The sequence below is a fragment of the Anser brachyrhynchus genome (assembly GCF_964034855.1).
Source record: "Anser brachyrhynchus genome assembly, chromosome: 1".
Classification (NCBI taxonomy): Eukaryota; Metazoa; Chordata; class Aves; order Anseriformes; family Anatidae; genus Anser; species Anser brachyrhynchus.
The window spans coordinates 21651013-21675653 of NC_137694.1; the positions used below are offsets into that span (position 1 = coordinate 21651013).

The window sequence follows — 24641 nt, forward strand, 5'->3', positions numbered from 1 at the left end:
TAATGATAATCCTTTTCTGTCCTTCAATTTTATGAAAGATCTAGTACAATTCTGAAATATAAACATCTTATTTTCTCTGTGCTGTTCTAGGAAATAAGAGTTTGAGGGGGGGAGTTCATTAGTTGTTACCACATAAAACGAAGAAAAAATTTTATAACATGAATTGGAGTTGCTTTAACCTGTGTATGCTAAAAATATTTACGTTCATGTTTAATATATGCTTATCTTGATCATAGTTGATGAAACTGTGGCAATTAAGCAGAGAGCTGGTGAATTTTTCAATCCTACGTTGAATGAGCAACAGAAACTGGCAGTGAAAAGGATAGTGAGTGGTGAATGTCGTCCAACGCCTTACATTCTCTTTGGACCACCAGGAACTGGAAAAACAGTAACGGTAGTCGAAGCTATTTTACAGGTAGTGATAGATGACAATTGGGTCATATCTGATCATTTCAGTGTTAGAGCACTTAGAGTAATTCTGTAAGTACCATCACATTTTTTTCCCAAACAAGAATTCATGAAATGCTCTTCTAAGCAATTTTGCTGAGCTATGCAAAATAATGAAAGATTTTGATAGGAATCTTACAGAATTCCTGAATGACTTACTTTCAAGTCTTCCTATTTTTATATCTTTAAAGCTTTTGTGAATAATACCTAACTCATGATTCCAGTACTGCATAATGCATTCCTGAAACACAGGTATACATCAGTATGATAACCACGAAATACTTCTGCTGTTGGTACGCTTAGGTTATGAATGTTAAGACTAGTGTTCTTGAACTGCAGGAGTGTGGATGAGTATAATGTGTGTTCAAAACCCATCTGGATTCTGTATTCAGTGGCATAACATGAGCATATTTTAGCTATTGCTGCATCTCCAAATTAACCTTACTTTATGTCCATCTTCTTGAACGTAGATACATTATACTTTACCAGACAGCCGAATCTTGGTTTGTGCTCCATCAAATGCTGCAACAGATCTGATCTGCTTGAGGCTGCATCAAAGCAATCTGTTAAAACCAGGAGCTATGGTCCGAATCAATGCTAGCTGCAGATCACTAGAGGTAAGTATTACAGATAACTACCAGTTATTATTTCACGTCTAATATTTTATCTTAAACTACTGATTTATTAATGTTACTGTCAAGGTTTGGTAGGCTAGTTAGGCTTGGTGGTTAGGATCCAAAGTAATAACCAATCTAGCCCTTCCAGAAGATGAACTGGAAAATATGTATATGAAATACAGCTTAAAATTTTGATCCCTAAGATGAAGGAAATGCAAATACATTGCTTAAGCACATTCATGAAGAAATCATTTCAGTTATGGGTCTAAATCTAAACGTTTTGTTTGGCTTCCAACATAGTTTTCAGTGCTTTTTATTCAAATGAAAACATCGAGTAGCATATTTGTTTTACAAAATACCTTTTTGTTTCTGCAGCAAATTGATGACATAGTGAAACTTTACTGCAAAGATGGCGAAGATATTTGGAAAGCATCTTGGTTCAGGATAATAATTACCACTTGTAGCAGTGCAGGAATGTTTTATCAAACAGGAGTAAGGTACTGTACTATAGACAGGAGTATTGCTGAGATAGCTGGAAATTGCAAAATCTCAAGCCTTACCCTCTGAGATACCCTCTATATTGCAACTTCAGCTGTTTTAATACAGTTCATTGCATGTACCTCTGTTCTTAAGAGGTTTGCCAGGAAGACAACTTGTTTTTAGTAATGTTTCAGCTGAGACTTTCTCCACACACAGTGAGTTTAAGAAATATCTTGAATAAAATTAAGAAGTCTTGACACAGTGGTTTCTCCACCACTAGCAGTTGGAGCCTTAGAAATTATATTGCTTCTTACAGTCATGTTGGCTTAAAAGTATTGTAGGAGTTCACACTAAAAATTGTATTTTACTTAGTAAAGGTGACCTGATGAGAAAACTAGCTGTAAACAACCTCCATATAAAGTGCTATTAAGCAAAATCACAGGAAACTTTAACTTTTTTAAAGAACGCTTTAAGCGTCTAACTGTCTTAAGAGTTGTTTGGTGGAAACAGGGCCTAGTGATTGTCTTTGCGTAAACCAAGTGCATTATTCTAATTAAATAGCTGAGGGAATTTGAAAACAATGATTTTTTTCCAAGTATCTTAGCCTTGCCCTAACTAATACTTTAAGATAAGCAGTGGTTGTGTATATGATAGTACGGAAGAGAAATCACAGATGAGGAATCAGTTACTGAGTTGTTTCTTCTACCTTCTGTGTTTTGAAATATTTTAACCTTTGCTGTATATGTGGAGGGAGGTTCCTGGTGCACATGACAAGGAAGCTTACAGAGCTGCTGAGGTCAACCACAGGGTGGCAGAATGAACTAATCTGAAAAAAAGCCCTCTTTTGAGTTCATGTTATTTAATTCTAGGCTTGGACACTTCACACATGTGATTTTGGATGAAGCTGGGCAAGCATGTGAACCAGAGAGCCTGATTCCTATCGGGTTGATTTCAGAAGCTAATGGACAGGTAATTCTCTTAGCATCATCTTCTGAAAGGAAGAACAAGTTTTTTGCTTGCTGTTTTTATTGTTGTGAATGTTGTAGAATGCAAGCTGCCATTTTTTCATACTTCTGTCCTGGGCCTAAGCCTGTGTAAACAAATTAGAAGTCTGTGAGGAAAGCAGAGTACTTGACATAAATTCATCTTACAATTCTGAAGTGTGCATGTTACTGAAACTACGTTTTCTAATAACTGTTATAATACAAGGTGGTTTTTTATCTGTATACGCAGATAGTTCTTGTTGGAGATCCAAAGCAGTTAGGACCTGTAATAAAATCAAAAATTGCATTGGCATTTGGATTAAATTTGTCCTTGCTGGAACGACTGGTATCAAGGGATATGTATCTGAGAGATGAGGATGCCTTCAGTGCCTGTGGTTCATATAATCCTTTGTTGGTGAGTAAAACTAAGTTATTTCAGTTTATTTCTTGTAAAGAAGGAGAAACTCTGGTTGCTGATGTTTCCTTGCCATCTTTCTTTACTCCTTAATGCTTAGTATTAACTAAAACAGTTGTTTTTCTAGGAAGACTTGATTATTTTGAATAAATATTCAGAATATCAAGGATGTTCAGCCTTCTAACCTCCTAAAGCCCTTTTTGGCTTGAAAACAGACAGACCCTTCAGAGTTGGTCAAATGTAGCGCACACAGCATAATTCCAAATAACAGCTTAAAATTTCCTTCCATCTCCATTGTCCAAACTTACCATAAATTCATAACGTAATTCTCCACAAATGGACAAGTTTGAACAACTTACTTCAGGAAGGCGGAAAAAAGAAACTTCCTGTTTCCTTACCACTTCTTCCTCTGAAGGATAGCTTTGGATATTTGTCATACAAGCGTAAGAAAACAGTGTTTACAGGGTAGCTGGGAATAACTGAATGTTCCATGGCATAGAGAAATACTTAAACTATTCCCTTCAGCTCTGAGCTGGAACTGTGTCTAGCAGCCCAGTACATGAACTGGTGTATCAAAAGCAAATTGCCGTTAGTGAAATGTTTTTAGGACAGTTGGTGAACACGTTTTAGTGAGCATAAGCACATTTCACAATCAGGATCTGGCAACCTGTTGATATATCCTTGACCAGAGTAGCTCCTTAATGTCATTCCAAAGTATGGATTTGAATCGAAGAGCCTCATAAGTAGATTTTTTTAATGATCAGAACCATTACTTCTTACTTGACATTTGTTGAGTAAACACTTTAAATTTAAACAAGGTAAGCTCAGTCTTGCTTTGTGGTCTTCTGTAGCTCTGAAGGTTGAAAGGTAGAGAATGAAAAGCTGGGGACAAGGGCACTATTTGGGGCAGTAAGTTCTTGAACGTGGACAGCTCTACACATGCATGTTGAACATGTCTTCCCTACATGGGGTACTAAAAACATCCTTTTTTGCTAGACTCTGTGTCCGTTTGATTAGTACAGAAGCAGTTCAGAATGTCGTTACAGTTTCCTAATGCTCTTCTATGGTAAAGTACCTAAAGTCCATTTCAAGTGGCAGAGGTAGCATGGCTAGTTAAGTAAGCACAAATGTTTCTTGTCAGCCTGAAATACAGGGCTAAAATGTAAACTTAATTTACTAAGGCGCCTTCTCATTCTTGTGGTACTGTACTTTGAAAAATTAAAACCAAAGGTGATGTGATAATTGTGTGGCCAGAGGAGGAAGCCTGATGGCAGACCTAAGTTGCTGGGGGGGACAGGGAGTGGGTGATGTTTAGCTCTAGCTAAATCACAATTACAGATCACAATCACAGTTTTTTCCCTTTAATGCAGTTCTTTGGCAGCTTTAGAAAAGCTAAACACTACAGGATGGCAACATAGGAGCTGCAGCAGACTTTGAAGCTTGATGAATAGTTGCCTGTTTCAGTTACAATTTTTTTTCTTGTCGCTGCAGATCACAAAGCTTATAAAGAACTACAGGTCGCATTCTGCGTTGCTTGCTTTACCATCTAAACTGTTTTATCATAAAGAGCTGGAAGTTTGTGCAGACACTTCAGTAGTAACGTCTTTGTTGCATTGGGAGAAATTGCCCAGGAAGGGGTTTCCGTTAATTTTTCATGGAGTCAGGGTACGTAAAATGTTCATGTAGTCAGGTATAAACAAAGGGGCCTCATAGAAGTTGTCTGACGTTTTAGACAACAAGTTTTATTCTTTAGAATTAATTTCAGAAAGGGTATGAAAATAACCTTTTGTAAGAAGTGTGGCTTCTTGTTTTTGAAACAACTACTTCTTCAGTACTTATTTGGTTTTTGAAAAAACCACTGAAGTCAAATGTTTGCAAAGAACTTGAGCAGCTGCAGATTGAAGTATATTGTGGCGACACTTTAATACAAAAAATTAAGTTGGCAAATTAAGCAGCATGGAGCTGCAGGCAGCTCCGTTAGATTTAGATCGCTTCTGATACGAGTTTGCTGCATTAGAATGAATACGATCCCCTACAACTGGAAGATCATTAAAGATTAAGTAGTGGGGGGGTGGGGAATAGAATGTCAGGAAGAGAAGTTTTCTGTGGTCTTCCAAGAATTAGTGAAATAGCAAGTGGTATATCCACTGTTTGGAGGTGCTTTTTGAACTACTTGCAGAGTTCTGCCTTGCAGAAAAGCAGATTAGCAGCTTGCTAACACCTGTCAATCTGAGTTGAGATTTGCATCCTTTGTCACATAGAAATCACTGTCATCATATAAATCTAGCTTTTTAAAAAAAAGTTGTGATGCTTTTTCATTCATTGGAAGGGGTTTAGAGCAAAGAAAGGGAATTTGTATATAACATTACATCACACTTTTTTTTTTGCATTTAGGATGTTTGAGACTAATCTATTAAATACATAGTCATATCAGCACATGGTCTTCATCCTGCTCACTTTGCTTCCCCTAATCCAGGGCAACGAAACACGCGAAGGTCACAGCCCCTCGTGGTTTAATCCAACTGAAGCAGTTCAAGTGATGCAGTACTGTTGCCACCTGGCTAAAAACGAAAGCATTGCAGTGTCTGTGACTGATATTGGAGTGATCACACCGTATCGTAAACAGGTATAATTAGTGTTTAAAAACTTCAGAGTTAGTGTATTCCATGTTGTGGTTTTGCATTGTTGTGGTTTGTTAGAGCAGGAAGGCCTGTATCAGAATGTCACTGTGTGTCATTACATAGTGTGTTATCAATCATTAATGATGTTTCCATTGAACTGTAAACCTAGATAGCACTAATGGCATTCTGTTTTGCTTAGTTTTATAAATCAGGAAATGATAGGGAGAGTTCTGCTTGTAGTTTTGGGAATCAAAGCAGGTATTTCAGTTGCTGGGAGCAGAGAGCAAGTCAAGAATTTAATATGTAACAGCTGGAACAGGTATCTGATATCCTCACTTACTGTCCACGCTGAGGAGCAGAACAAAACGGAAGTGTAGCAAGTAGATGGCATGTCACTTTGTTGTGACTTCAAGTAAACTACAGGGATTGGGACTTAGCAGTCCAGCAGTCAGACTCGAAGCTTGTACTGCTCTTTGAACCCACACAGAATGTCAGGTGGCAACTTCAAATTCAGTACTTTATTTTTTAAAACTGTTTATGGTCAAGTCTGGTGAGTATATGTCTGCTCTAATTTTTAAAATAAGAATAAATCTTTTATTTCCAGAGGATGCTCTGGATAGGTTGCGCTCAGTTTTTTCTTGATGTGCACATCTCAATCTTTGTGGACATGCATGCGAGGGCTGGGGGGAACACTGTAAGGCATGTGGAAAAGACCAGCCCTGTTTTGAAGAACTCTGACTTGCAAATTAGAGTTATCTGTGCTGATTCCTCTGTTGAAGCATATGCACCCACCTGTATTTACAGTTACTGTGTATTTTTCAAATACTTATATACAGTATTGATGTGGCTGAGCCTCTTGTATTAAAAGCTGTGAAGTGTTTTAGGGAGTATGATTGTGTCCTTCATCTGCCTATGGTGCAAGGCATACTAATAATGTCTGCTTCAGGAAAGTCACTTTGTCTTGCAAGAATGCTGATGTGAAAATAATGACTGTAACCCTTGGCTTAGCCATGGTTCATTTTTCACTAAATTTGGAGCACTTCAGCCGTAGCCTCCAAGCAGCTTTTTGCTGGTGATGATACGCTTATCCCAAACATATCAGCATTGCGGAGGGCAAGACTGCCTTGTACCCTCTAGAAGAGAGCAAGCACCTATGGTCACACCTCGCCTCTGCTTTTCACTCTGCATGGTACAGCTGGCAAGTAGAGGGGGGATCTCTGCATGGTCTTCTGGAGGGGTGGGGGAAGCTGCTTGCCCTACCACACCTGTTTTAAGTCTTGGTTTTGGATATGTTCCACACTGCAAAAAGGATTCCAATGGATAAACTCCTAAGATCTAAGTTGTTCTCATTAAAATCTGGGTTTATCAAAAAACTGTCAATTTCTGTACATGTGACAGAAGTATTTCACCTGCTGAGTCATGTAAGAAGTGTTAGACCTCTCAGAAAAAAGCTGCTGTTTCATTTTTAAATTTCACTAGTGGTTGATGGCTAACCTTGTTGTGGGCATTCCCTACAACCTGTCTGTGTTAAGTTACTTATTTTTGTGTCATATATTTTGGCTTTGAAGTAATCCACTCTCAAATGTGAAAATAAATTTCTTCAAATTTTTTTGTAGGTGGAAAAAATCAGATTTCTCCTGAGAAGCATTGATTTGTCAGATGTTAAAGTTGGCACGGTGGAAGAGTTTCAAGGGCAGGAGCACATGGTTACCATCCTATCAACGGTATGTATATTTGCACTGGTCCTGTGTAGAATATTTGTATGTTCTTAATTCTCTGGCTCCTTTGACGTGGGGCTTAGGGAGGGAAGGGGAGGAGGAAGCTATATTTATCGGTAGTCTGTTGCAGTATTTGGGAAAAGTGCTTATTTTAAGCACATGTGAAAAAGGTGGCGTCTGGGCTTTAGAAGTAAACTTTAAACCTTTTTGGATGTTCACACTGAGTTTGTTCTAGAGTTTCATGCAGATTATGTACCTTCAGTTAAGTGTGCTTAGAGAGGATGGAAACTGGAAGCATTATTAATATTAGAGGAGTGAGTGAATCACAGTGATTGATTACCACACTCCAGTCAACAGCCTGAAAACAGTCTGCAGCAGCTGAGACACCAGGCCTCAGAAGACTGAGGAGGAGCTCCACTCACACAAAGGTGTTTACCACCCCTTTGTTTTTGGTTAGGTGCAGGTGTGTGCCAGTTCCTGCCCTCTAAATGCTAGATGTTACTCCAGTGCATTTGCACACATCTCTGGTATGTGGATTCACATGAAAACCCCATATGGAGAAAAAATACAGCAACTTCTTTGTCCTTTGTCTCCTCAGGCATGGAATTGTTGGATGGGGCTCTTGATAGCGGAGTTTTTCTTGGTGCTTGTAAGGAGAATTTAGTGTGGAGTCAAGAAGTATAAGCAGTCAGCTGATCAATCCTGAGGTGTTTTGCAGATGTCTTTGTACAGGAATGTGTGATACTGATCCTTTATGTTCTGAGCTAACATCCAAGTATGCTCTGGTGAATATATTGTACGTACAGCCTGAGCTGCTGGCCAGGAGTAAAAAGCTGTGCTGAGTCAGCAGAGAAGGTGGGTGGGAAACCTTAGAGAAAAGCTAACCTGACACTGAACATCACAGTGATAGCAGTTTGGTGTACGTGATGGTGTTCTGGGGTTTTAGACTTCTTTCTGGTGGGCATTTTGGGCCCACGTGGACCCTTAAAGACCTTTATTTCTACAGTGTGAAGCTGGTTTCAGAATGCAAACAAAATCTGTATGCTTGCTTTCGGTCCAAATGGTAGGATGTTTTTGGTGCAGTAAGTCTCAAAGTAAAGTAAAAGGTGTGTGTCTGGAATGTGGAGTTCTTGAGGCGTTTGTGACCTGGGATCCTTTAGAACTGTTTAAGAACATGCACTATTACAGAATGAGCCCCTTTGAGTCTGGGTAATGGCACAGAGGACAGGCTGGTCAAAGGAGGCAGTGCAGACCAGGAATGTGTGGCTGAAGATGGGACTGGTACTGGACTACTTTTAACAGCACTGCATAGGATTTCTGAGAGAGAGGAGGACAAAATAGCTATTAAAACAACCAGCTCTGGAAAACTGGATGACTGGGGAGGAAAAGGAGGGAAGAAATTGGTTTGGGTGAGGGGTTGTCTTGTTGCTTGGAGGAGGTATTTGGGGGATTTGCTTGCTTGTTTTTTTTTTTTCCTAAGGGCAGCAGAAGCATGCTTCTCTCCATGCTTTATCATGTCGTGGCTTTTCAGTCCAGCATTGTAACTATCTTAAAATAGTTGTAGGTACACACTGTGCTCCTATTTATACAAACTCATTATTGGTGATGGAAAATTATTTTATCAAATATGAGTTCAAATATTGATTGAAATAAAGGTGAAAACTTGATGAGAAATCATTATAAAGCACATTAGTTGCTTCAGTGGCATTTTCCTCTAGGCTATGGCAAAGTTTACTGATGAAACACTCTGAAATATCATTGAACTGTAGGACTTAGAAAATCACTAACTACCATTTCTTCTACTGAAAAGACAAAATTGGTGTTTTTCAGGATGTAATGTTAGTATTTTGTGTTTCAAATTACAGTGGATATTCCTGATACTAAAATAAAGCTAATATGCCACTTTTCTGAAATTGCTGAAGTTGTGTTAGTGGGCTATTGGAGAAGAGCTCTTCTCTGGAAAAATCCATTGTGGGAAATGTAGTTATGAAGCTAGCTTGTGTATTGCTCACACCGACCTGTGGTTTGCTGCGGTGAGCAAATCATATATTGAAGTTACGCTATGGCTAGGAAAATTGGTTTCTCATTATTCCAATTCTGAAGCTAACCATAATTAATTTCTAGGTGCGATCTCATGAAGGCGTATTTATGGAAGATAAATACTATTTGGGCTTTCTCTCTAACCCAAAGCGATTTAATGTAGCAATTACTAGAGCAAAAGCTTTGCTGATTGTTGTGGGAAATCCTCATGTTCTTGTGAAGGTAAGTTTGTTTGTTATCTTTGATTTGCATGTGGTATTTGCTGTGATAAGATAAACGACAATTGTAAATGACTAATCTATGGGGTTATTTGATGTTAGAGAACATCTTTTATGTTCATAGTTGGTATGCTGTCCTCAGTCTGCATTTGGGATTACCTGAACTCCAGAGGTTCCTGTAAGGATGGACAGTTCAGGCCCCTGTGCAGTAGACTCTCAAGCACAAAGAGAACTTTATTGCTGATCTGTGCAGGCAAATCCTATCTGCTTTTTCTGTCTAGCAGAGGTCAGAACCTCAATGCCGAAGTTCTCCAGCAGCATGTAAGTCCAATGAGAATGTTCTGAATGTTGTTACTGCAGTTGGACTCCTTCACAAAACGCAGTTACTGCCATCGTTAAATGGAGAGAGGAAGCATTCTCCATTCAACTGATTGCTCCCAATTGATACAACAGCCTGCCAGGGAAGTGTCTGAACTCAACGCATGGTCCTTCCATAGAAAGAAGATGGGCTTTTCTTAATACCTGATAAGATAGAAGGAAAAGAGTATTCCAGAAACAAACTAAATAGAAAGCTTAGTCTCCCCACACCTACATGCAATAAATGTAACTTAGTGCAGCTCTCAGTATCTTCCTCCGATGTTATTCCACACCTGCACTGCTTGCATCGCTCTGTTTCTGGAAGAGGTCCAGTTAAATCTCCTGCATTCATGTGCTATGCTAATTTGTTTGAAAATTCATTACACACAGTAGCATGATTTATATTAAACATTAATCTTTTCTTGTAGGATCCCTGTTTTTGTGCGCTGCTGGAGTACAGCTTAATGAACAAGGCTTATGTAGGTTGTGACCTGCCTTCTGAGCTGGAACTGCTGCACCAGTGAGTGTTGCTTTAAAAATACCATAAATTGCTCTATACCATTTGAAAGATGACATATAAAAACCTCTGCTACAATATATTAAGATCTGATTTTTGCATTCTTAAGTACTGTAAACATAATAACATGTAACCGTATTTTCCCTCACTCCATAAGAAAAGTCTGAGCATTAAGTACAGGGTGTTGCTGACTTTAGTATTTTGCATACCCCCAAATGATGCATGATGTATTTAGGGAACATAAGGGGAGCTGGGGTGGGGATGTGGTTCTGCAGGGGAAAGTATTTATGGTGGCTCTAATATAGTCAAGGAAATTTGTTTGAAAGATTGATCTAAACATGTATTACATCTTGCTAGAAGGGACATTCTAGAAGAAAATTTTTATTAAAATTGTTATTTATGTAAAGGTAGTCAAAATTCATTTCTCTTATTTCCTTTAATTGACAGATGTGAGTGATTTTTCCAGTGTTGAAGATGCATTCAGTCCTCTTCTGATTTTGAAGCTAAGAATGCTTAACAGAAATCCATTTCTGAGCGAATCCAACACCTTTTGGCCTCAGGGAAAGGCACATGTTCTGGAATTCTTTGAAGTTTATCCAAGAGACACTTGTAATACTTCTAAAGAAGTAAAAAAGTTGACATTTAACAGTATAAAAGAGTGGTAATTAGTCTGCTTTTTTTGGAAAAAAGTGTATAGCTTTATGCTTCTGTTCAGAAGTGTATGCAAGTCCTGCAAGCTTCAGAAGATACTGAATAATTATGTTAATTTTTTCTTATTCTGTAACTTTTTTGAGAAGCTCATTGTTCTCAGACTTCTGTAATGCCTTCTGAGACTGGTCTGTCCCACGAACATATGTCTTGTAATCTCGTTACAGGAGCGTTACAGTAATATATCTGCACTGTGAACTGGAATGATGCATGAATCATTCCAGTTGGCTGATGTTGAGTACCTTAAGCCAAGCAGGCTGAAAAGCCCTACTTTCTGGTCTAAAGACTCTGTATGTACTTGAGTTCATACAGGGTTCTCTTATTTCTTTACTGCAGTCCAGCTGTCTGGTGTATGTCAGAATGCCTCAGATGATGGATTTAAAAAGGAGAAGGTGGGGCGAAAACTGCTTGGCGTTTCTGCAAATGCATGGTAGAATAAAAAGTTGTATTTTACTTCAACGAAATGAAAAATAACTGATGGGCTGGCTGATGGCTTAGCAGTACTCTTGCAATCACCTTAATTGTGTGCTGTGCTGTTCCCTTGAACTGAATATTCTGCTCTTGTTGTCCTCTAAGTCTCACCGTACAGCACTGTAGAAGTAATCATGAAGCAGTATGTGCACTTACGATGCACCAGGTCTTACAACTGCTACTCAGCCCTACTGCTGCTTACACCTACTGTCAAGTGTGCTCATGCTTTCCTTGAAGAAGAGATTTATTAATTCCTTGCTTTAGTAAGAAATGATAGAGGCCAGAGTGGTGCCACCATTTCTTGAGGATTAAGATGGAGGTGCATTGAGTCAGAGAGCACAGGAACACCTTGGCATTTTTCCCTCCTTGCCCTGTATTAGATACTGATGGTTTACAAAAAGCAAGAGGTAGTCTGTAAAGCAAACAGTTCATGAGCTGTTTAAGATAAATAGTTAAGAGTTTTAAAATCTGTCAAAAGACCAGTCAAGACATTGCATAAATCCCAGAGGTTTTCTTAACAGAATTGAAGCATGTAGTATTCAACTGTGTACTCACCAGGTTGTTCTGGTTTTCTCAGTATGTTTCAAAAAGTAATGAAGGTTTGAGAAGTATGTTCTGTTGTAGCTGTTGCAGCCCTACGAGTAGTCCAGTGCTAAACTCTGTGCTGTGGCAAGGAGTTCCCGCAGTGGGTTTCTTTCTTTTTGGAAGAGATACCTTAACCTGTAAGTGGCTGCATTTAGACCTCCAGTAAAAGAAAAAGCATGCTCTTTAATATCATTTTAGAATATGAAGGCTTCATCAGTCACAGTCCTTCCTATGGCTCATTCTAGTCTTCTGTTGTTTTCAACCTTTTAAAGTTGTAGTTTAATGGAATTTCTGTCATCGATCTGTTCAGAGTGATGCAGGTCAGGTCAGGCCAAACCATTGGCGTAGGAGTTGCTGGGCAAATAATTCTGCTCCTGCTAGTTCCATATTTTGTCAGAACAGAAATTTGCTTTATCTAATAAAAGTCACATCCCTAACAATTACATAGCAACATATTGAAGGTCAGGCTGCGGGCCTCCAGCATCAGCCAAATTATTTGAGCCTGCCAGCTCAAGCAGTCCAAGATACACGTGTGTGCCTGGGTGCTACCTGGTGCTGCGCTGAAGAGGCTGCACAAGCAGGTGGGTGTATTTTAACAAATAATGGGGGGTTGGAGCCCTGTTAATTTTTTCTTGCTCTTCATTCTCTTGAAAAGTGGACAGTTTGTACCTGAATGAGGAAAAAATAAATAAAATCAGGTTGTACTTGCAGCCTGTATTCTACACCTCCTGTGATTTTTTTCCATTCCCAGTAAGGACGTTAGATCAATGGGGCAAGAAATAGAATCAGAGTATGCACCAGCTGCACCTGCTGTACACTGTCTTCTGGAACCTTGATTTTATAATGTTGTGAAAGTTTAACGCACTCTTCTTTAAATAAAATAGCTTTAAGTTGTCAAGGGACATTGGGCTGCATATTTTGGAGTTCAGATACCAGAAAAATAAGTATTCTGCATCTTAATAAGAAACAGACTCTTTAAAAAAAAAAATACAGCATTCATTCACAGAATTAGAAACAATTCATTTGTCTCTGTTTTACCAGGCTGATTATTTAAACAATTGGCTCGTTTTGTAATGGTAAGGAACATGCAATAAGGCTGCAAGCTTGGGGGGGGGCGGGGGGGGGGGGGATGTCTTCCAGCATATGGTGAATAATGGGAGTATGGAATAATCCTTTTAAATGTCTTACATTTGCTTACAGCTTTAGGCGGTTTTACATCTCAATACTTCTTTAAAGATATAACGGTACCCTAAAGATATATCGGTACCAGTTTCTTGAGAAATGCTCTGTAAGGGTAAAAGGAAGCACTTCCACTGCTGTGTCTCACTGGAGTGCAGTAAGGAAGGATGTGATGTGCTGTAGAAGGAACAGAAGGCAAACTGCAGACCATGGAACAGACGACTGTCTATAAATAGAGGACAAAGTGCTGTTGAAATGTTCATTTTGGAAAGGCTTGGAATTTGACCAAAAGGCACAAACGAACAGAATAGTTCTTCTAAGAAATAGTAATGTCGAGGAAGAAGAACTTAAGAACCAGGAGAGACTAGAGTTAAGGAAATAATACAGTCAACAAATGGTAAGCAGAGAAAATAGGAAAAAAAATACACCCCACAAATAGTCTCTTTTTCTAAACTTTACAGGGTTAGCTCTGATTTTCTTCATATATAACTTCTCCTCTTGTCTATCTGGAAGGTGGAGGCGACAGGGAAGTGCTAGAACTGAGCAGAAGATTCTTACCTGGTATCTGCACAGCTGCAGCTGAATGGCTGAGAGCTGTGTTTTGACTAGATCGTCCAGGCTACCTTTCTAGCTAATGGAGAGAAATAAGGTGGTTTACTGCATCCTAACATGTGTCTGGAATATGTGAATGAATCCCCCGAAGGTGCCTGTCTCCCTGCACTGACTGGAGAGGGAGGCTAGGAGCTGGGATGAGCTGAGTTCTGGACAACTGAAGATAAGTGAGCAAAAACCTGCCTCAGGTGCCCATCTTCTTTCCCTAGAAGCACAGGAGGCAGTTCTTTTCCTAGAAGTTAATGGAAAGAATCACAGACTGGTTTGGGTTGGAAGGACCCTAAAGATTACCCAGTTCCAACCCCCTGCCGTAGGCAGGGATGCCACCCACTAGGTCAGGTTGCCCAAGGCCTCATCCAACCTGGCCTTGAACACCTCCAGGAACACCTCCAGGGATGGGGCATCCACAGCTTTTCTTCTAATTTCCTTCTAATGTCTAATCTAAATCTCCCCTCTTTTAGTTTAAAACCATTCTCTTTGTCCTCTCACTATTGGCCTATTTAAAAAAGTATAAGGAGAGAAAAGTGTTTGGGAGAATTAAAACATTGGAATTTCATGGTTTCTGCTCGTGCTGAAGAAGTAGAGCTTGCTGCTGTAGAGGCAGACCTGTTTACCTCTCTGTGGAGCACAGCAGCACAAAATTAAACGCTTCAGTGCACTTTTTAGTACAGCGATGCTTAGCAGAAGCGTGTATTTTTGTAAGAAATCAGAGTGTTCCCAACAACACACCAGAGGAGAAACAAAACAGTACCAGTGTGTGGCCGCTGCTGCGGTGGGGCTGGGGCAGAGCAGCCCCTCTACACAGCCCTGCAGTGAGGTTGGGGGAAACGTGAAAGTATGCACGCGGGCAGCTCCTGGCCGTGGGCTGAAAATATCTTGGGAAGTCTTGTGGTGGTTTCTGTTCCGCTGCTAGCAGGCGTACCCTGGGGTACCAGGGAGAACAGGATAGTGGGGACAGAAGGGTAGTGACAATTTCCCTTTTGGCTTCCCTTAAATTAATGTGCAAACAGCACAGATGGGATAAATGAGGCAGAAGAAGAAATCCAGCATACATTTCCTGTAGAGCTACTAAACAAAAACATTCTTTACGGAGTAGGACAGTGACCAAAAGGCATTTTAACCTCTGTCATAATTCCTGTTCTGGGCAGAATTCGAGGTTGTGCTGGAGCTGCCTGGTTTAACACTTGATGTTTGTCAGATGTGGCGATTTATAACTAAAGACCCAAGGAGAAAGCATGACTGAATTGCTGAGAGGTTAGTAAACAGAGACCAAACTACTTTCTTAAACTGCTCATTAGTTTTACTTAAGCCAGCAGTGATTTTTAAAAGCAATTTGCTTGCCATACTCTTCATTCAGATTCCTTCATCTATTATAATACTATTAAGCTTTTGTCAGAAGTGCGGTGTACTAGGTAGCACTAACTAGATAACGAGTTTTCCCACATACATTCCAGCTGAATGTTGCTGTCTTATTTGCACTGAAAACGGTAACTGTGATATTATACTTCTGCACTTCAGGATGTTCTGAAGTTGTCTTTAAAATGAGGGTGTGCTTATCAATGTATGTGGCTGTATGGCGGTACCCTGTGCATTAACCTCACTTCTGTGTGAAGTCAGTGCTGCCACCACTGAAAAATCTAGTAAGAGAAAACCTAAAGTGATTTTTTTATGACATTGTAGAAATATACATGGGAAGAAACATTGCAAACGAGCAGAATTAACTTTTATAGGATTTATTAATAGTAGAAATAAAAATAAATTTGTTACAGATAGGTAATTGCTGTCATTTGTAAATTCCTGTGTAATCTTTATCCAGACTATATGCAGATTTGCCTGGGATCAAAGTCAATAAGATTTGGTCTGGAATCAGAAGTCAGTCTCTGTTGTCCTGCTTATAGAGATACCCTGAAATAAAATGAATTAGTGTTTCTCCAGCAAGAAAAGAATTTTTAACAGCTCAAGAGACTTTTCCCTTCTGTTTGTCATTTTTACCTCCTCGTGTTCATACCGCTGTGTATAGCACGGGTTTGCCTTTAGTCGTAACGTGCTGAGGAGGAACTAACGTGAACTGAATGAGCATTGGCCCTGCTTACGCTGTCACTGAAGATGTGTGGTAAGCAGGCTGGGGTCAGTGGTCTGAACTGCACATTGAAGAGATTTCAAACACATCCTTGTTCCTTGTATAAATGATTCCTCGGGCGTTTTAAGAATAAATTATTCAAAGAACTAGCTAAAGTTCAAATCTTACTTCACATGGTAGGTATGTTTTTAAACTCTCGTGAAGATGATGAAGTGCTTTAAAAGTACATTCTCCTGTCTTCTGTTAGTCCCCGATGCGCCAAGCTTATCATCATTTCCTACCGAGTAAAGCTGTGCCTGTGATCATGGAGTAGCTGTGTTCCAAAATGCCTGTTTCAGGAATTCCTTGGGTTCCTACTGCAAAAGGGATTTGCCATTTCCACATTTTCATAATGTGAGTTTTCAGTTGGATTTGGTGCTGGAAAGCCTAGCAAGCCATGCCTTCCTTGCAGCCCCCAGGTCTGAGGAAGCAGCTATCTGGACTCAGAAAAAAAGCCCAAATATAAATTGTCAACACGGCTTTGGCTGAAGGATAGAACACCACTCCAAAGATCATCCAGTGTAACCTGAGGATAGGGCCCAGGAACAAAGAAGTAAATTCATTCATGTGAGCAATGCTGTTGAAATTCAGGCCTAGATGGGGCTGAGCGCTCCGTGCCCAGAATCAACATCATTTATTCCTGTGAGTAACCTCACTGACTTGATGGACTTTTTGAAAATGCTTTGGAAAGCAAAGGGCGATGGTGGAACTTACTTATTTCAAAAGTTTCAATTTCTTATCTCCTTTTTGTGCCGTATGCTAGGGATGTATGCAGAAACCTTGACAATGCTCGAGGAAGATGTTGACTCAGTATCTTGTGTCCAAATGTAAAGGTAGATAACTAATGGTGTATTGAAAGTATGAGTAAGCCCTCAGACTCCATGCAGTCGGTCCTGTGGGTTATTGCTTTATATAATTCACTTTTAAAGACTGGGAACTGCAGAACTGGTTAAGAATATGAGAAATAAAATAATCCCAGTTTCCAGTTAGAGTTTATCCCAGACAAAGAGTTAAAAATCTTGGGATTTCAGGATCTGTGCGCTGCTTGCATGTGTTTTTGCTAAGCATTTTTGATGCTCTGAAAAACATGTTTTGAAAAACTGCTTTATGCAGTGCAGGTACAGGCTTGTGTAAGGACATCATCCAGTCTCCACAGACAGCAAAAGGAGTCCCACTATAGGTTTTGGATAGAGAAATAATAAAATTTAAAAGCACAATTAAAGTTTTCAGGAAGTGGATTGCCATTACATCAGCAAAAATTTGCAGGCATTGAGGCTGAAAACCTTTAAACGATGACGTTTTGTCAGGTACTCGTGTAACCTCTCCCTTTTTCTTGATCAGAACATCACAGATTAAATGTGAGATTTGTAACAGCTGCCTGCGTGCCTTGCGGTAGACGTGTGCAGCTGAACGATCCGGTAGGGCCTGAGCGGTCGGGTGCCCCAGACGAAGGAGGCAGGTACCTCAGCAATTCTTCCACCTCACCGACAACATCTGGGCCGGCAGGGCCTGGGCAGCCCAACGCCTCCCGCTCCGACCAAGGCAAGCAATGGCTGCACGGCCTCTGCAGTGCATCAGGCTGAGCACATCCATCGTGATCAAAGAAAATGCACGGCTGTATTTAACCCCCCCTGCCGCCGGTTTCCTGTCGTGTATATCAGACTTCAGTAGAGCTGCTCCGTTAGCGGAGGCAGGTGGAGGTTTCCACAGGCATCTTGTTCCTTTCTTCAGGTAACGTGTCAGTTTTATGCAGGTTTACCCAGGATGACTGGTGAAGACTTTTACCACTATGACATTCCTTTAATATTTTTTTTCCAGTTTCATTTATTTTGCTAATTAAAACTATGTATTTCTCATATGTTTAGATAAGATATTGCGATCTAATATTGCAAAGACTAATTTCCCTTTCATGGCTTCGGGATCATGATGAACAACTGCAGTCTGCAGACACTAGGCTGAATGCCCTAAGGGCAGCACCACATTTTCTGCAGACATTACCTGTCTCGCTTGACTTGACTTTTCTCACTTGATTTTTGCTTACTTGACATTTTTCTTCTAATGCGAAAATGTCATTATATACTAATTTAATTCTGCTGCAGCAAAAGCTTTATTGAATACCCTAAACCTTTAAGCCTTCTCTATCAAATATCTATGCTGTTTGTATTACCTAGCAGCTTGTGAATCAGCATGAAAAGTTATTCATATGCTTTAATTTTCTGTATTGAAGTCACCTAAGTACATATTCAGTATCTTAAAAATGCCTTTAAAAAGACTATTACTTCAAGTCATTTTTTGAGAGTTTATCAAACAAGTTTCTAATTTTGGCCCAATATATTTCGTAAAATTTGCTTCAGATTTCTGGATTCCTGGTGTAACACCTGGATTTCTCTTTAGCTTCTCAGCAAAATACATCAGTTACAAAAAGCTACGGGGAAGCTACGTCGCTGTGCAGAGCTGGGCAGCCTCTGGTCCCTACCAGCAGAAAATACTGCGTGATCTGATATTGGGAAGAAGCCACATCCGAGGACTGCCCTTACCTTCTTGACTGACATTAGTTACGATACCATAGGCAGCACATTCTCTACACTTTCTCCTCAGGGAAGACTGCCTGGCCTGTAGTTCCCTGTGTCGTGGTACTCACCCAGTTTAGTTAGGGATGAAGTGATGGGGGGTTTCCAGACTTAGCAGAACTTCAGGGTTCAAGCAGTTTTTTAAATTCAAACCAATTCAGATTATTTTCAGTTCACTCCTTAATAATGTGTCTGCAAATGAACTGCTTCCCTTAATTTGCCATTTTTTTTCCATGTGACTAGTTATTTTTAACAAGCTCTATCAGATAACGATCGAATACAAATTATCTCCCCATTGCAGCCATATACAAATCGCATCTTCCTGCTACTTGCTAAAGAATATGCTGATTTCGTGCAGCCCCATTTTCTGCATCGTGACTGGCAGCTTTGCCCTCCTTGCCGGAGGAGCTTGTTGGAGCTGTTCGGCCACTGGGGTTTCATTTGTTCCAAGTCCATACAAGGAATTTTGCCCATTGTCTTCATCCCCACAGATGAAAGGATTTTGGTCAGTAACTCGCTTGTAGCTTTAGGCATACTGTTTAACTTCAGCTGCAGGGGCTTATGCCAAAATGAGTATTTTCTGATACAAATGCAGCAAAATCAGAAACTATTCAATCACTGATATCCTCTATTCAGAGGTAAGTAGCTCGGTGCAATCAAGTTAATATCGCAGACCACCACGTTATTACACCCAGGGTACAGCAAGATGTACAGCAGCACCTAGAGAGAGCTCAGCCACAGTGCTGGTGATGTACAAACGCAGACTGTTTGCAAACGCATGTGCAGTGGCTTAGCCTTACTGATATTTCCACTTTTTTTAGTATGACTGTGTAGGGCAATCCAATTCAGAGAGTGCATCAGTGTTTACAGGACCAGGGACACAACCAGCAGGCAGGCCACAGCTTCCCTGCACAACCAGTGTCTGGCTGCCATTACACTATTTTATTTTCTTACGCCTAATTAGAATTTCCATTGTTCAAACTTGTGTCCTTTGCCTCTCATGTTGCCACTTCTCTGTACCCTCATTAGGAAAGTGAAGAGAAGAATGTTTCTTAATAATGTTCTCAAATAAGACAAAGTCAAGTACAAATACAAAATCTGTCTAAACTGTCTGAAGCAAGTGGAAATCTGTTATAATGCATCTGGGAGGATTTGTTTGCAGCTTTACTGTAGGACTTCTAATTAGTAACTTTGTCTGGAACAGGACAAAATGAGCATTACTTCAAACCTTTATCAGCTTACGTTGTTTTGTGATAATGTTAGACATCAAAGTTGCTTGCACATCTTTTTAACGCTAAGTTAGTCGAAATACTCAGAGAACATAAATTCAAGGAATTTATTATTCAGATTTGGAGTTGTAGTTTCACTGTGGCACAAGAGGCTAGGATACTCCAGGTAGCAGTAAAACCTAAGATGCATGCAGGCAGCAAAACCCACAAAGTCACACCAACAACCCCACAGGACAGTGCCCGGCACTCCAGATTCCCAGGCAACTGGTTTCTGCCCTCCCCAGCCCTGCAGGTTCCTTGCCTTTGTCCTGCACTGCCCCTGAGCCAGAAAACCCCATGGAGAGCTGGGACAGAGCTGCTGGATGGACTAGAAGGACTTCGCTGTTTGCTCACGACTTCCAAAATCTGGGCAGTGCAGTTATAGCAAGGGTTCAGCCCCAGCTGCTGGAAATCCTGAAGAAAAACCTGTTAGACATGTGCAGATGAGATCTGCAACGGGGGAGACCGTGGGTTTGTGGATGCCAGCGCTGTGCAGTAGTTCACAGCCAGCACACAGCAAACCCAACTGACCTGGGGCATCCAGGACTGGGCAGGTACTAGACATGGGTGCGTGTAGACATTGAGGGGAGTCTCAGCTGTGCCAAATTTCATGCACTTCTGTCAGGAAAATCTCAGTGACACAGCAGTCCTACTGCAGCAAACAGTGCAGATGCTTCTGGACTCAAGCTGGTTCTCACGGTGACAAAAATATTTTTCACAAGTGCTACATAAGGTAGCACCAATATTGATCACAGTTTTTGACTGTTGTCTCTATTTCTCATGTATATTTGGATTCTAATTTTTGATAAATGTTGCAAGAATGTTTCCCTTCTCATCTTCTTCACTTCAGCCACTTCTAATCCTCTGAGCTGAAACTAAGCCAAAATATTCATGTATATGCTATACTCAAAGCTCAAAGGGTGATTACGAGTTCTTCAACAGTGAAAAGGGATGAATTTCTATCTCATTATCTTTGTTGCTATATTGCTATTAAAAATAGCTTTATAACTAGCTAAGCAAAGCACTGGTTTTTTTAGGAGTTTTCTTCCAATCTTGTTGTTCCAGAAACATATGTTTTGGCATCCATGAGAAAATATGCCCGTGCCTGGAAATAAAAGCCAGAAAATCTCCATTTGTGCATGCCCATTTGCAAACACCAGACGGCAAAAGCCCTTGAAGATCATACTCTGGTTCTGCTATATCTATTCTGTGATATTTTCTTCTAACAATGAGGAATGTCATCAGCTGAAGTCCTCTGGATGCCGAGTCCTTCCAGTATCTGGTTCAGTTTACACTGAAGTTAGCCTGATGCCCAAAGCAATTCACGCCCAGCAGCGTCTGCCCAAAGGTGTGATGAAGGCTGCCTGCCCCCTGTGAGCACACAAGAAGTCACTGACCTTACAGGGCAAGCGCATGTGAGGAAATAATCCACACATTTGCACGTGTGGATGCCAAGCTCGAGGCAGGTAAACTCCCTTCGCTCCCACGCTTTCTGTCTTGCCTGGCAGGCACCTACCAATGGTTATCGGTGCCCACGTGGTGACTGCTGGTCCGTGTGATGGTCGGTAGGGACAACTCCATCCTCTCCATGAGAATGCAGAGCTGTTCCCAGGAGGACACTCCCCTGTGGTGCATTGTGAGACTTGCTTTTTTCTTAGCTGCCCCAAGGGCAGCAGGCTGCCAAGGCATATGGCTTTGGTGGGCCTGAGTACTGTTTGGTTCTGTGCTTGCTGGCAGTTGTGGTTTGGGACACTAGATCAGAGAGACAGTTCATAATTATGTGAAGGCATTGAGTATGGAGGCTGAACACAGAGCGTGTGATAAATCTGGCAAAGAAAATGAATGCTGCGACTGCTTTCTCATCCATCAGCACTTCAGGAGCAGCAGAACAAGACGCAGCATGGTAGGTGGGATTATATAGCCTTGCTGACATGGGATGGCCAGCAATGGCTCCACAGTGTCTGAAGGATGTCATGGCTGTAAGGGAAGTACTCCAGTCTTCCAGGGCCATGGTACATGACTGAAGAAATCCATGCCAGTACTGAAACAGGCTCTCGGCAATTTCACTTTGCAGTTCCAATTCATTTAGAAGATTTGGGAGGGGTTGCCCAGTGCATGTGGAGCACAAAAGCAAAATGGTACCAGCCTGAAAAGCACCTGGATGTTAAGATTGCAGAGGCATGTAGGTATATCCACGGCTTGCTGTGTCATGGTCCACAGCTGGAAAACCAGAGGCGAGTATTTTTGCGTGGGGCAGAGCCTACATACTGATGGATCCCTTAAGCAAACAGTGCTCCCTCATAAGCACTACAGAATTAAGGTTGAAACAGGCAAGGGAAATTAGGGATACCATATGTGCTCAAATCCATGCCACGCCTAGCAACTGAGTTATTGCTCACTGCAAACACATGTGCTGCCTTGTGGGCTGTGAACTGCTGTTAGACATTTTACATTGATAGGTTACAGATCTGAAGTGCTTCTTTTGCCTTCTGGGGTTGTTTGGTTTGGTTGTGGGTTTGGGTTTTTTGTTTGTTTGTTTTGTTTTTTTGAACACTCCTGGGATGTTAATCTTCGTAGACTACTTTGTGCCTAATTAATTGTAAGGACTTAGGTAGCTGAGGGCTTTTACTTTCCTTTACAGAATAAAATATCAATTAAAATGTAAATTTCTCCAGTTGCTGGCTTGGGGACACAGGGATCTGCATCACTGAACTGTGTAGATTACTCACTGTTTTCAACTGCATCAATAATAATATGTCAGCACAGCTGCTCCTTCTCATTTCCATACAATTAAATGGACAATATATGGACAATATCAAGTGTTAAAGACCTGTATGAATTTTACTAATGTATCCAAGAAGGTTAAAATAGCCACGGTAGTTAGAGCAGCTGATTGATAATATGTTAACAGTCCCTATCAAAGAGACTGCAACCTGCATTTAAAAAAAAAAAAAAAAGCAGGAATTTCGTTTATTTCCTCGCCTCTCCTCATTTCTTCTCTCTTTCACATCTTTACTTGGGCATGTAATGCAGAGCTGGCTGGAGACTACCTGGAGGAAAAATATTTCTGCCTTCACTATCTTGAGCCATCCACCTCCCTGGAATTATCTTCACTTCGTGGTAACAAAATAAGGAAGGCTAGATTAACTCCCTTCTGAGCATTTGCAAAGGAATCTAATAGTGAAGGCCGTGTATCTCTCCAGCACAACACACCAAGATCTGACCCACGGTGTGGGGAGAGAGGAGCTGTGTACTCATAATCTGTTGCAGAATCACAGACCCACAAGAGAACATGCTGCAAGTAGTTTAGGCTGGCTGTGAACCAGCGTTGCAGTTCCTCACCTTGACTCTCTCCTTTTTTTATTCCGTGTGAAATTCTCTGCTGTGTTCCTCCTGCATTTTTCCACCTTGAAACGGCCTCTGTCTTTTGCGTCTGTGGCAGTATCTTTCACAGCCCCCTCTGTCCTTCCTCCAGGGGGACAGCAATACGCTTGGGTTCCTGCAGCATAGCTTATCCTGCAGACCTCAGAGCTCCTTGCAAAGCCCATCCAAGTAGAAGTCCTTAATAAGCAGGCAAGAAATGGAGGAAATGGAGTCCCTCCCATACTTCTGTATGCCAAGATGTAGGGTTAAAACATTTCTTGTTCTTAATATACCCATTGTTTGAGGACTGATGCACAGAAACAGCAACACAATTGATCATAATTGAATGCTTTGAGCATCTGTAAGATCACATTAGCATTTTCCTTTGTTTTTCTTTAATGCCATTCCAATATTCCCTGCCAGAGGACATAACGTGATATCGGAGGGGTTAGAATGCCTCCCTGGGAAGTGGGAAATGTGAGCTTTAGGTCCTCTTCAGCCTGAAGAATTTGAAGCCATACTTCTCAATAAAATGCCTAATCATGCTACAAAATAGGCTACAACAGTGTTGTTCTCCATCTGTCCTGCTGAAGCAGAGCCAATGTGCAGCAAAGAGTGCAAGATTAATGGGACCAGGGAGAGGGGATAAGCAACAGAGGTACTGCATGTAGCACAGTGAGATGCGGACTACCAGCCATTTATGAGTCCTGGAGATTTTTGCTCCTTGCTCTGAAAGGTATTTGTGTATTTTATCTTGGGATGCATGAATGAGCAGGACTAGCAGCAGGAATCATGTCTCTTACACCTTCACTCAAGTTTAATGAGAAAAAAAAAAAGCCATCATCACCTCATCTGCACTTCCTTGTTCATTTGTAGTATGAGTCTACTTCAACTTTAAATGCTCCTTGCTACACTGAGCAGGAATTATGACGGCCTTCCATGTGATGGCTAATACCACTGCCTGGCAGGATGAAGCCTTTTCCTTGCAAGCTTCAGAATGGAGTTTGGAAAAGTGTTGCTGATTGCAGTCTGTATTGAGCAAAGCAGGTAAGTGAGGGCTTGGCTTTCCTATGTCAGATTTTGAAATTTTGAATAAAACAAGAAACAAGCAATCTTCTGGTAACAGAAAAAAAATAAATAAAAAGAAAAAAATAAAAAGACACCACCAACTAAATACCCAATACATTTTTGTCTCTAGTCTCCTCTGAAGTAATATGAATTGCTAGAATTAAATTCAAATTAAGATGCTTTTTTTTTCTTGGTGTTAGTTTCTCTACTTCAGTGGGCTCTGTCTAAAAGTATCATCAATCTCACATTGGTATATTCATCTCCAGGTCCCACGCATCAACTTTT

General features: G+C 40.7%; 1 protein-coding gene across 5 annotated transcripts in view; it reads left to right on the forward strand.

The window, feature by feature from the left end:
* The window catches only part of MOV10L1 (Mov10 like RNA helicase 1), a 40073-nt gene extending 26975 nt beyond the window's left edge, over positions 1-13098 (forward strand). For 2 of the 5 annotated variants that reach the window (XM_080574766.1, XM_080574768.1), the window contains 11 exons: positions 237-415; positions 918-1064; positions 1440-1561; positions 2414-2513; positions 2778-2942; positions 4434-4607; positions 5419-5568; positions 7180-7287; positions 9406-9543; positions 10325-10416; positions 10861-13097. In XM_080574766.1, the coding sequence (XP_080430892.1) occupies positions 237-415; positions 918-1064; positions 1440-1561; positions 2414-2513; positions 2778-2942; positions 4434-4607; positions 5419-5568; positions 7180-7287; positions 9406-9543; positions 10325-10416; positions 10861-10870 (1385 nt within the window). In that variant the 3' untranslated portion in view covers positions 10871-13097. Of the gene's footprint in view, positions 1-236; positions 416-917; positions 1065-1439; positions 1562-2413; positions 2514-2777; positions 2943-4433; positions 4608-5418; positions 5569-7179; positions 7288-9405; positions 9544-10324; positions 10417-10860 lie in introns of all 5 variants that reach the window. The other 3 variants (XM_080574767.1, XM_080574765.1, XM_080574769.1) reach the window with 3 other exon arrangements.
* Positions 13099-24641: the final 11543 nt, after the last annotated feature.